The 12,565-nt window shown below is 42.1% G+C and overlaps 1 protein-coding gene across 2 annotated transcripts in view; it reads left to right on the plus strand.

The window, feature by feature from the left end:
* Positions 1 to 12,565, plus strand: part of MOB1A (MOB kinase activator 1A) — a 41,410-nt gene that overhangs the window by 17,463 nt on the left and 11,382 nt on the right. For both annotated transcript variants that reach the window (XM_063448674.1, XM_063448675.1), the window contains exon 4: positions 9,581 to 9,714. In XM_063448674.1, the coding sequence (XP_063304744.1) occupies positions 9,581 to 9,714 (134 nt within the window). The remainder of the gene's footprint in view (positions 1 to 9,580; positions 9,715 to 12,565) is intronic.

Genomic DNA, 12,565 nt, shown 5'->3' on the forward strand with positions numbered 1-12,565 from the left:
TTCGCAGCACCTCACCACCACACAGCACTGTAAGGGTTAAAAAACCCTTACTGCACTCATCCGAATTCAAGTGGCAATCTTCCTCTATTCTGGGTCAGCCTCCAACAGGGGCTAATGTCCATGCGCTGTGACATAACATCTCTGCAAAGCTTTCCTATGGGCATTTTACTGATGCTGGATGTCCTTATGCAGAGTGTGACGACATCCAGGGTCAGGCGCCCAAATGTTGCTTGTCATCAGGAAGTGCCTCTAGTGCAGGGCTCAACAAATCCCAGCGCGAGGGAGCAGAGAGGAGCTAAAGGCAGAGTACTGCTGCCTCGCACATAGGAAGAGAGCAGCCCCACTGGACCCCAGGAAAGACCCTCTCAACTCTCCCAAAGATAGGGAGGCTGAGTGGGTTTCAATTCAAACAAAAATGTGTGGAAGCTTGTGTGAGTCTGTAGAGAGAGTGTGTGTGTGAGTCTGTAGAGAGAGTGTGTGTGTGAGTCTGTAGAGAGAGTGTGTGTGTGAGTCTGTAGAGAGAGTGTGTGTGTGAGTCTGTAGAGAGAGTGTGTGTGTGAGTCTGTAGAGAGAGTGTGTGTGTGAGTCTGTAGAGAGAGTGTGTGTGTGTGTCTGTAGAGAGAGTGTGTGCGTGAGCAGGTACCTGCCCCCTCCGTTCGCATGAGGAAGGTGGTTTTACTCCCCTTTCTTCCCATTTTCCCACACCGTGCCAGTTTTGCCATGGCTGAGATGATCGATCTTTATGATCTCAGCTAAGGCAATGCTTTCCCTTAGGAAAACATTGGGAGGTTTTTGTGCATGCGCAGCAAATGTACCAATCTGCATCTCCTGATAGAGATGCATTACATGAATCAATCTTTATGAGGAACATTCAGCGCCTCCATGCAGAGCTTGGAGACACTGAACCTGGCTGCTGCACATTGTGCAGCAGTGTCCCAGGACTCTCTAGTGGCCACCTGAGTGTCACTAGAGGTGTTACTGAGCAGCAATGTAAACTGCCTTTTCGCGCCTGCAGGGACAGGCTTTAGACACCAGAACAACTACATCAAGCTGTAGTGGTTCTGGTGACTATAGTGTCCCTTTAAGAATTGGACTTTCTTGTTGAAAATTACTGGCTCCTAACTTTTTTTAGCTGGCTCTTATATTCCAAATAAATTTGGCAAGCCCTGCTCTAGTGGCTGTAAAGCATTGCAGATTCTCTATAACTGCAAAGATTTACATTGCAGGACCAAGTTGAACAGTGTACCCAGACCACTTCAATGAGCTGAAGTGGTCTGGGTGCCTATGGTGTCACTCATTGTCTGCTAGTGCACTGCCTATAGTATCCTAGTAAAAATTTAAGAAATCAGAGCTTGACAAAAATCGGACAGAGAAGCACATTTAGGTTCAACACGTTTATGTAAAAATAGCCAGTTATATATTAAAAGCTGTTTTTGGTTTTTTTAGCTTTTGAATCTGCTTACTGTGTTAATGCTTTTTGTGAATGTTGGATCCTTCGAACAGAGCCTTCAACAACCCCCCTCTGTCTCTGTGCTTCCAGCTTGTCTTGTTAAAAAATAAATATCTTAGTCCATCTATTGTACAATACTGCGCAATTTGTTGGAGCTTTATAAATAATAATTTGAAGCTTTTGATTCAATGCTGCTAAGCATGAGCAAGGAAGTTTAGTGCTGGGCAAAAAGAAAGTGGATCAGCTTCACAGCAGAACTTGCTGTAGTATGAAGATTTTAAGAGTTAGGAAATACATTTTTGGATAATAACCTTAAAAGGGCATTTTTATTTTAAACGGAACCTATTTTCAGTTACGGTATAATATTTTTATAGACCGTTTCTGATCTTCAGTTCATGTCACTATCATTTGATGAATTTTTTTGGGGGGAGGGGAAAGGTTCAAATCAGTTAGCCCTGCCAACACTGAATTTGTAGGGTTTTTCTGTAAAAATCTTTGTGGAAATAAGATGCATAAAACATGCTGAGCATTAACATGGGCACGTCGTTGTGACCTTTTATTTGCTACAGACTTCCTTATTCTGCAATGGTCAGAAATGTGTTGAGCTTTTTCAGTCATACTTACCCTTTCCTTTGTTTTAGTGTGAATGCTAATGTTATCTGCTAAACTGGCACACTACAGTTTTTATGGGGTATGATATTCATCTGTATTGTGTAGTTTAGGGCTTGACATATTTTCTTGCAATATAGGAGCCCGCTAAAAATATATATTAATTTTTTTTTTTTAACAAAGCTTTATTTTCAACAAAAAAAAATACAATTTTTTAATGTAGTGTTTCTGGTGTCTATAGCCAGTCCCGACAGGCTTTTCAATGTAGGCAGTGTTTACATTGGGTCTGGTCTCTACACACACGCTGATACTGGCACACATTCTGTCACACTCACACATTTTTTTTATTTTATTTTTATTTATTTTTTTAAATCTATCCAACTTCCTTGGAGTGCATCCTTTCCCTGTGGTCCAACGTTGCTGCTGGACACTACACTGCCTTAAAAAAACAAACAAACACTTTTTAGTAGATTAGTAGATATGCCTCCAATGAAAAACATGCATGCATTTAGTTGTGCATTTTTTCATAGCTGATATGCACTGATCAGCTGGAACATTAAAGGGTCACTATAGGGTCAGGAACACAAACATGTATTCCTGACCCTATAGTGTTAAAACTACCATCTAGCCACCCTGGGCCCCTCATGCCTCCATAAATATAGCAAAATCTTACTGTATTCAAGCCTGAAGCTGTAACTCTGCATGCTGTTTGCCTAAAAAAAAAGCAAGCGGTGTGCTGACATCAGAAGTGGTGGCCTGATCCAATCACAATGCTTCCCCATAGGATTGGCTGAGACTGACAAAGAGGCAGATCAGGGGCAGAGCCAGCATGATTCAAACACAGCCCTAGCCAATCAGCATCTCCTCATAGAGATGAATTGAATCAATGACTCTATATGAGGAACGTTCAGTGTCTGCATGCAGAGGGAGGAGATACTCAATGTTTGGATGCATTTTAGGCAGCCATGACCCATGAAGGATCCCTAACAGCCATCTGAGGAGTTGCCAGTGAAGTTATCACTAGGCTGTGATGTAAACACTGCATTTTCTCTGAAAAGACAGTGTTTACAGCAAAAAGCCTAAAGGTAATGATTCTTCTCCCCAGAACATATTCAATAAGCTGTAGTTGTTCTGGTGCCTATAGTGTCCTTTTAAAACCACCTTCCTAAAATCATGTGGTTCCTCCTCGTGCTGCCAAAACGGCCCTGATGTGTTAAGGCATGGACTCCACAAGACTTCTGCGTGTCATGTGGTATTCGGTACCAAAACATTAGCAGCTGATCTTTCAAGTCCTGCAGGTAGAGGTCCTCCATGGATTGGATTTTGTTGTTCCAGAACATCCCACAAATGTTCAATCTTTGAGGCCAAGGCAACACCTTAAACTGTCATGTTCCTCGAACCATTCCTGAACCCTTTTTGCATTGTGACAAGGTGCAGAAAGAGGCAACTGCCATCAGGCAACACCATTGCCATGAATGGGTGTACATGTTCTGCACAAAATCTCTAGGAAAGTGGTTCATGAAAAATGTAACATCCACATGGACAGTGGTGTATTTTGGATATATGCTGCCCTAGGCATGTCAAAACTCGGGCACCCACCCATCTAAATTTGCCTCGCCCCTACCTGTTTAACGTGAACACGCAGTTTGACTGACAGGCACACTTTGACACACCCATTCACGAACATGCACACACTCTGATTCACATACAGTGACATACATTCACTGATCTACATACACACACACACACACACACACACACACTCACTCAGACACACACTGACCGCCATGCGCACCTTCACTGACTGATGCACCCCCTCCCGGGCCGCACTGTGGGTGCATTTCAAAGCCTTGGGGGCCTCTGGCCGACCAACTCTTGGCCCCCATGAAACAGGCTAACAGGGCACTTAATGGCAGCTTTACTTGCCTTGTTAGCCTAGTGGGAAATACACCACTGCACATGGATATCAGTACTTGGTTTCCCAGCAGACCATTGTCCAAAGCACAACACTTCTTACAACGGATTGCCTTCTTCCCATAGTGCATTCTGTTTCCTTATCTTCCCCAGGTAAATGACACGCGTGCACACTCAAATCTAGCCATCCACCTAATCTAAAAGAAAATTTAATTAATCAGACCAGGCAACCTTCTTACATTGCTTCATGGTCCAGTTCTAACCCTCCTATCCCAATTAAAGTTGCTTTCTGTAATGGACAGGATCATCTGGGGCACTCTGGCCAGTCGGCGACTACACAGCCCCATAGGCAGCAAACTGCGATACACTGTGTGTTCTGACACCGTTCTATCATGGGCAGCATTACATTTTTCAGCAATTTGAGGTACAGTAGTAATTCTATGTGATCGGACCAGATGGGTTAGCCTTCGCTCCCCAAGTGTATCAATGAGCCCTGGGCACACATGACCTGATGCTATTACACTAGTTGCCTTTCCTTGTGCCACTTTGGGTAGGTACTAACCACTGCATATCAGGAACACCTCACAAAACTTTTTGGAGAGGCTCTGACCCAGTCATCTAGCCATCCGTATTTGACCTAGTGAAAGTCACTCAGTTTTGCTTGCACATTTTTTCCTGTTTCCAACACCTGAAATTCAAGAACTGTCTGGCCACTTTCTGGCTTGTATATCCAACCTCTTGACAGGTGCCATTGTAACAATATGATCCATGTTATTCACTCCACCTGATCAGTGTATCTAATAATAATTAGCAAGAATTGTTTACTGCCTTTGCAAGCCCTCCTCTTCTATCCTAGCCCAGGCTTTCCGTGGCTGTCCAATTACAGACGTTCCAGTGTAGCTCAATGAGAAGTGTTTGCAAGGCAGGTGCCTTGAGCAGTTGCCTGCTTATTGATTTTATTTAATTTTTTCCACTGAGCTAAAGAAGCCAAGAAACATGACCTGTTGTCTGCTTGAAAGCCAAGGTTAATTTGTAAGTGTCCATTTCTATTGAAATCTGTGTGTTGCGTAAAAAACGGGGGGGGGGGGGGGGGGGGAGAGAGAGGGGGAAGCCTTTTCCCTGCCTAATCGCAGCAATCCCCACATTCATGCATAAAACTAGCTCTTTACTCTGGTCTGCTAAGTGCAGACCCAAAAATAAAACTAAGGAACTTAAGCCTTGTGTTCGAAATAGCTTCTTAAGTTCTGTACTGCATCTTTGGCAATCAGACAGTAGAAGTTGTAAACAGCTGCTATATACACTCTAATAAATTCAGAGGAGAGGCACATGCCTTTTAAAACCTAAGGGCTACAAGTGTCAAGCTTACTTGATTTCATACACTTATTTTATTCTAGATCTGAACAATTATTGAAAGCAGATGTGGTTTCTCAGCCATGGCAGCACTCTGTATAGAGTTAAGTTCAGTTTCTCCCTCTGGACAGTAAATTAAACTGAAAGATTTTTTAAATATATTTTTATATTCTTGTTCACACTACTGTGGGCAGTTAATTACCAAAAATCTTCTTAGGGGTTCCACATCATTTCCATGGAGGCTGCAGGACATGGAGACTCAATAAGGGAAACCTTTTGCAGGCCACCCTACTCCAGATTAATCTCAGGCTACAGGGTGCGCCGCATGAATCACTGACTTAAAAAAAATATATAGAACCTAGGGAGTCTGAGGAGCAGCAGTTTTGCAAGATTTAGATGCTAGAGGCAACAGAAGATGACTAACTTGTCAGGTGTTTCACTGTCTGTAATGCACATGCATGAGTATTGATGTGCTGGTTAAGCTCTGCCATCGCATTGATGGCATTTTAGCACTAGGTTTTAAAAATCTATTGTTTTGGGGTTATGCTAAATGTTTTAAACAGGGTTTCAGTCTTTTTACTTGTTCGGTGGTCTGCCCTGCATCTTGTTTTTTTTTTTATCAGAATCCAACGGTATTTCTCATGCTGTGTTGGGGATTTTTGGGTCTGCAGTTTTACATAGCCGCAGTTTTATACCTTTAAATTGAGGAATTAGATAAAGAGCCAACTGATGAGTTTAATAAAAAGAAAATTGAGGCCTTTGATGGTCTCATCCCATAGGCTCAGCATTTTCCTCACAGACTCAAATACCTTCTTTTGAGGAATGGCAGAAAGAGAATAAGGTGGGGGTACAAGGAAGAATTTCTTGTCTTATCCCTTTAAACCTTCATATGCTTCTTCCAGGATTACTGCTCAAAAGATAGATGCAGTGGTGGTAAAACTGTGCAAACATACCTTGTTGAAAGTAGATAATGTGAGGATCCTTAAAGATTCAATGGAGTGAAGGACTGACCATAACCTTTCAAAGATCTATGTGGCTTCAGGAGACAGACTCCATCCCTCAACAGTCTTCGCATCCCTATCCAGTTCATTGCTACAATGGATCAGGATGTGAAAACAGATATTACAGAATGAGTGAGCAGATCTCAAACTTCTGAAATCCATATCTAATCTAAGACTGGTGGGAGAATTCTGTGTGAAAGCAACTGTTGATATGGTCATGACCGTGGCTAGATGCAGAGCATTATGGCTTCAAGTTTTCTTTTGGGTGCGGACCCTTCTTTGAAGAAACAGTATAGTAACTGAGTTGACATAATATGCCCCCTTAACCCCTTAAGGACCAAACTTCTTTAATCATGACATGTCACACATGTCATGTGTCCTTAAGGGGTTAAAGGACCACTATAGGCACCCAGACCACTTCAGCTCAATTAAGTGGTCTGGGTGCCAGGTCCCTCTAGGGTTGACCCTGCCTGCTGTAAACATAGCCGTTTCAGAGAAACGGCTATGTTTACATATGGGTTAATCCAGCCTCTAGTGGCTGTCTCATTGACAGCCGCTAGAGGCGCTTCCACACTTCTCACTGTGACTTTCACAGTGAGAAGACGCTTGCGTCTATAGGAAAGCATTGAGAATGCTTTCCTACGGACTGACTGTGCGTGGCTCTTGCTGCACATGCGCATTCGGCGGAAGAGGGAGGAGAGTCCCCTGCGCCAAGGGAGCCCGGCGCTGGAGAAAGGTAAGTGTTTATCCCCTTCCTCATTCTAGTGCCCTGCGGGAGGGGGCCATGAAGGTGGGGGTACCTATTAATACTATAGTGCCAGGAAAACGAGTTTGTTTTCCTGGCACTATAGTGGTCCTTTAACCCTGCAATGTAAAACATTTCAGTTTTTGAGAAACTGCAATGTTTACATTGCAGGGTTAACTCCTCTTTTTTAATGGCTGTCAGCCTGATTGTACTAGGGGCAGAAACACTGTAATGTTCGTAATCCAGATTTGTATTCCTAATGTTAGTGTTCCTTTAAAGAACACTTTCTGTGCCCTTATCTTCCAAGGGGATAAACGTTTTTTCAAGCACATGAATGAGTACATAAAAAAGGTGGCAGACGGTAAGACAGGGATACAAATCCATCATGAATGCATTGCAGATCCTGTCAGAATTCTCTCCAGTATAGCCATGTTAAGGACCCATACAGATCCCAGAAGAGTGGCCAGACTAAAAAATTAATCTGATCATAGGCATACCTAGTATCCAGAAGTGGGAGCCAAGCTGCTTCAGGGTTTCTATGGCCTGAATTTATTCAGCTGCAGATTTTTAGGTTCAGTATGTGATCACAGGAGGGTATTTTCTAGAACTCAAAGACCCTCATCTAATAAACTTATTTGACTCAAGATTTTCAGAGAATATAATAAGGATCAGGTTCTGTAGGAGTTCATGTGATCCCTGCTTCAACAACATTTTATTCTTCTGGTTTCAAGTAAAGAAAACAATCAAGGATTTGATTGCACTAAATACATTCATGCAAGGCAATTCAATATGGAGTCTTTGTCCTTCATCATCAGTTGTCTCTTCAGCGGATTGGATAGTGGTCTTGAAAGATGGCTATTTCCATAACCGAATTGTTAAACCCCATCAGATGTAACTCAGATTTTGCATTTGAGAGAAGACTTTTTCAGATTCAATTTCAGGCCTTGCGTTTTTGTGCAAGTAGTGTCTCTCTCATTGCAGGGACCAGGCCACGCTGGTTATAATCACCATTAACATTGGCAATTTCTACAAGATCATGGGTGGGTCTTAAATCGGAATAAAAGCAAGCGTCCTTCCATGCAAGTCATGATTTAGCGGAGTGCCTTAAAGGGACACTATAGTCACCTGAACAGCTTTAGCTTAATGAAGCAGTTTTGGTGTATAGAACATGCCCCTGTAGCCTCACTGCTCAATTATCTGCCATTTAGGAGTTAAATCCCTTTGTTTATGAACCCTAGTCACACCTCCCTGCATGTGACTTGCACAGCCTTCCATAAACACTTCCTGTAAAGAGAGCCCTATTTAGGCTTTCTTTATTGCAAGTTCTGTTTAATTAAGATTTTCTTATCCCCTGCTATGTTAATAGCTTGCTAAACCCTGCAAGAGCCTCCTGTATGTGATTAAAGTTAAATTTAGAGATTGAGATACAATTATTTAAGGTAAATTACATCTGTTTGAAAGTGAAACCAGTTTTTGTTTTCATGCAGGCTCTGTCAATCATAGCCAGGGGAGGTGTGGCTAGGGCTGCATAAACAGAAACAAAGTGATTTAACTCCTAAATGACAGTGAATTGAGCAGTGAAATTGCAGGGGAATGATCTGTACACTAAAACTGCTTTATTTAGCTAAAGTAATTTAGGTGACTATAGTGTTTCTTTAATCAAAATCAGAGCAGGAATGCTAAGATCAGAGAATTGTGCAACATTAAAGTAAGACTCCAGAGATTTTTACATTGAAAGCGCTTTCCAACCTGACGATTTATGAATCTGTTAACTGCCTTTGCAATTGTGAATCTGGTAACTTTTCTTCCAACATAGTCATTACGAAGAAGGCACAGTGGTACTTTGTAGCCCCTCAACAAGCAGAACCTGTATCAACCAGCCCTCCTATAATCTAGATTAAATACAGCACTGAAAGGGTTGTTGAAGGATGTAGACTTATCTCACGGGTTTTCTCTAGAAGAAAGACTGATAGGCAACCGTCATCAGGACCGACCAAACAGGCTGGGGAGCCCACCTGGGGTCTCAATATGTACATGAAACATATCTAAAATCAACTAAAAGCCATTTTTAGGCCCTTCTTCTCAAATCAAAAGTAAACTGCTAGTTGATATATATATATAAAAAAAAATACAAGCAGACCATATCTTATTGATTAGTTTACATCTATCATCAAAGGGACACACCATCAAAGAATGATGTAGACCTTGAGGTTACCCTCCGTATGTAGCTTTTCACCAGCACTGGTGCTGTCTTAGGCTGGGTGCTTTTAATAATTAATTTCCATTTCATTTCTTGAATAGAGAGAGTAATGGGAGGAACGTAACACTATATAGTGAGTGCTGCATGCCCCATCACTGGGAAGGAAAGAAATATGTAAATATCGATTACATTTCTGTTTTCTTTATATTTGCACAAAATATTTATTTTTTGGAGGGCGTTTAACATTGGTGCCAGTATACATGTTTTAATGGACTTTTGGTCAACTTAATGTGTTTTGTATTTGTTTCCAGGTATGAATACCACTGGGCAGATGGTACCAACATAAAGAAACCCATCAAGTGTTCAGCTCCAAAGTATATTGATTATCTGATGACTTGGGTTCAGGACCAGCTCGATGATGAGACCCTCTTTCCTTCAAAGATTGGTAAGATAAAAGCTTGTGCGTACGAATCTCCTGCAGGTGGATAGGAGCTTTGATGAAATTATAGACTTGCTGCTGTATTAGATCATTCAAACATGGAAAAGGAACACTGCAATTTTTGAAATAAATGTATTTCTAATATTAGTGTCCTCCCTTGAAGCATAAAATACATATTGCAGGTACCAAATAAATAAATGCATTATATAGATTTAATAATATTACTGTTAACAGTGCGGTGTTATGGTCAGATATTGTCCACTCTTCAAATAAATAAAGCCCTTTGCTATACTTTCAGTAGGTTTTCATTTTTGAAAGGGAATTGGCTGCACATATAAGAAAGTGAATTCCAACATACTTTATATACTATTTCATAAAGACAGAATTTGCTCAGTGCAAAGCATTCACATTGAAATTGAAACGCTGAACATCTATATCTGCTTTTACCTGGATGCTGCACATTGGCAGGTAGGGAGTTATTTATTTTTTCCTGGCATATGGTGGCAGTACAATAGGGATGTACTCTTCACTTAGGGCAAGCATCTGAAAGAAATAATTAATTAACATAAGTTCCTCCCCTTACCAGGTATAAGAGACCCTGCAGCCTTAGGACCTCAGTTATCTTTCTTGTTCCAACAGGAACGGACGGCATCTGGAAGTCTGAGAGATTGGTGAGGCACATGGGTTGCTGCCAGGGGGATGCGGCCTGATAGCCTCCCGGGTGGAGCGCTGAGTGGCCATGGGACATACTGCAGTTATGGAGGCAGGTATGAAAGCCTGCTGTTATGCCGCATGAGGTCACCGGCTACGCAAGGAGGCGGTCCATTAGGGCAGCGAATCCCTGTCCGTCGGAGGAGCATGCGCACAGCGGTGGAACGCACGCCCGGGTGGTTTTGCATTCCAACGGAGTTCCGACCGCCCTATCGCGCATGCGCGGGCTGAACTCCACGGAAATGGCGCCATATTTAAAACGATCTGCCTAAATATGCTGTGCAGATCTTTCTGTCGCATGGATGCTAGGCATAGAAGATCTCCCGTGTCACCAGCCCCCCCACACGGGTCAGAGGTTTTAGAGGTAGGATCCTGCTGGTTTCTATTCTTTAAAACTCTCTAGGTATTTATATTTTTCGAATACAAATATTGTTTACATTTTGTGTATTACAGATATGTCTAGCCCTGTTTCTACTGACAATATGGATAAAGACAAGGTTCCTACTCCTGCTTAAAAAAAAAGCTAGTTCCAAGTCTCAGCATCTCTGCTGTAGTGAATGCTCCACTCCTTTGCCAGATGGGTTTGAGGAAAATCTGTAATATTTGCTCCTCATTATCACTAGAAAAACCCAAGCAACAAGAAATGAAGTATTTTTTTGTCTTGGTTTCAGGATAATCTAGCCCAGACCTTTGAGTCTTTTAAAGAAACAGCTCACACTTCCCCAGTTAAATCTACTAAGCAGAGAGCTAAAAGGAAGAGGACACCATCGGGCTCGGAACTCTCTTCAGGGGAATGTTCCTTTTCGGATTCAGAATCCTCTAGCGACTCTTCTGATAACGAGGTGGGGTTTCCTCATGATGAGCTGAGGAAATTTATTAAAGAGGTGTCTATGGTCCTTTCGCATGAGACGGTAGATAAAAATAGGAGTAATACCCCTTCAAAGTCCATCCTAATATTTGGGGGTTTTGATCAAGTCAGACAATCTGTCAATTCATCTTTCAAGCAAGAAGAAGAAAAAGATAAAAAAAATTGATAACGAAACTACTTCAAGTACCGGAATGTTCCGTGAGAAAAGCTATGCAGGTTTTGGGTCATCTGACCTCTACGATTCCAGCAGTAAAATGGGCCAGAGCGGAATCAAGGCCCTTACAATGGGAAATCCTTGCGCAGTGGTCAAAAAAGGAAAAAGACTTAAATGCAATCATGTGTATATCAGATCATACAAAAGAGAGAATCTCTTGGTGGCTGGAGGAAAAATTTCTTACAAAAGGCCGGTCCTTTCGTCTAAAATCTTGGGTAGTAATTTCGACAGACGCCTCAAACACAGGTTGGGGAGCTCACTTAGGATATCACTTAAGACAGGGTGTTTGGTCAAAAGACGAAACAAAGGAATCTTCAAATTTCAGAGAAATGCTAGCAGTCTTCTACGCCCTTCAACAGTTCAAAGTTTTCATTTTGGGGAAAGCTGTAAAGATCCAGTCGGACAATCAGACTACTGTGTCCTACCTGAACAAACAAGGCGGTACAAAAGTAAAAAAATTGTATCTCCTTTGCTCACAAATCATGTCTTGGGCTCAGTATCACCTGGACGACATTTCAGCAGTTCACATTCGTGGTGTAGACAACGTGATTGCAGACGATTTGAGCAGATCAAAGTGGTCTCTCAATCAAGTAGTTTTTGCTCAGCTGGTGGAGAGATTCGGTCTTCCAGTTATAGACCTTATGGCAAGAAGATCCAATGCAAAAGTTTGTTTGCCTCCCTCTTCAAGGTGGACAGGCCTCTGGTAATGGTCTTTCAATCCGGTGGGAGTTTCCCCTTGCGTACATCTTTCCCCCGGTAAGCTTAATCCCGAGAATTCTGCAAAAAGTGGCATCAGATCAGACACGTCTCCTGGCTATACTGCAGTGCTAAATTCCACCAGGAGCTCTACCTCTTCTATATACTTGAAGATTTGGACAAGATTTCTTCACTGGAGCATGGCTAAAGATTGCATTAGATCCCATCCGACTGCTGACACAATCCTTCATTTTTTGCAAGATGGTCTGGAACAGGGTTTTAGTCTTTCTACCCTCAAGGTCCAAGTTTCTGCTTTAAGTCACTTTTTGGTGAAAAATTGGGCTTCTAATCCTCTCATTAGGAGGTTT

Source organism: Pelobates fuscus, chromosome 3, assembly GCF_036172605.1.
Source record: "Pelobates fuscus isolate aPelFus1 chromosome 3, aPelFus1.pri, whole genome shotgun sequence".
Taxonomy (NCBI): domain Eukaryota; kingdom Metazoa; phylum Chordata; class Amphibia; order Anura; family Pelobatidae; genus Pelobates; species Pelobates fuscus.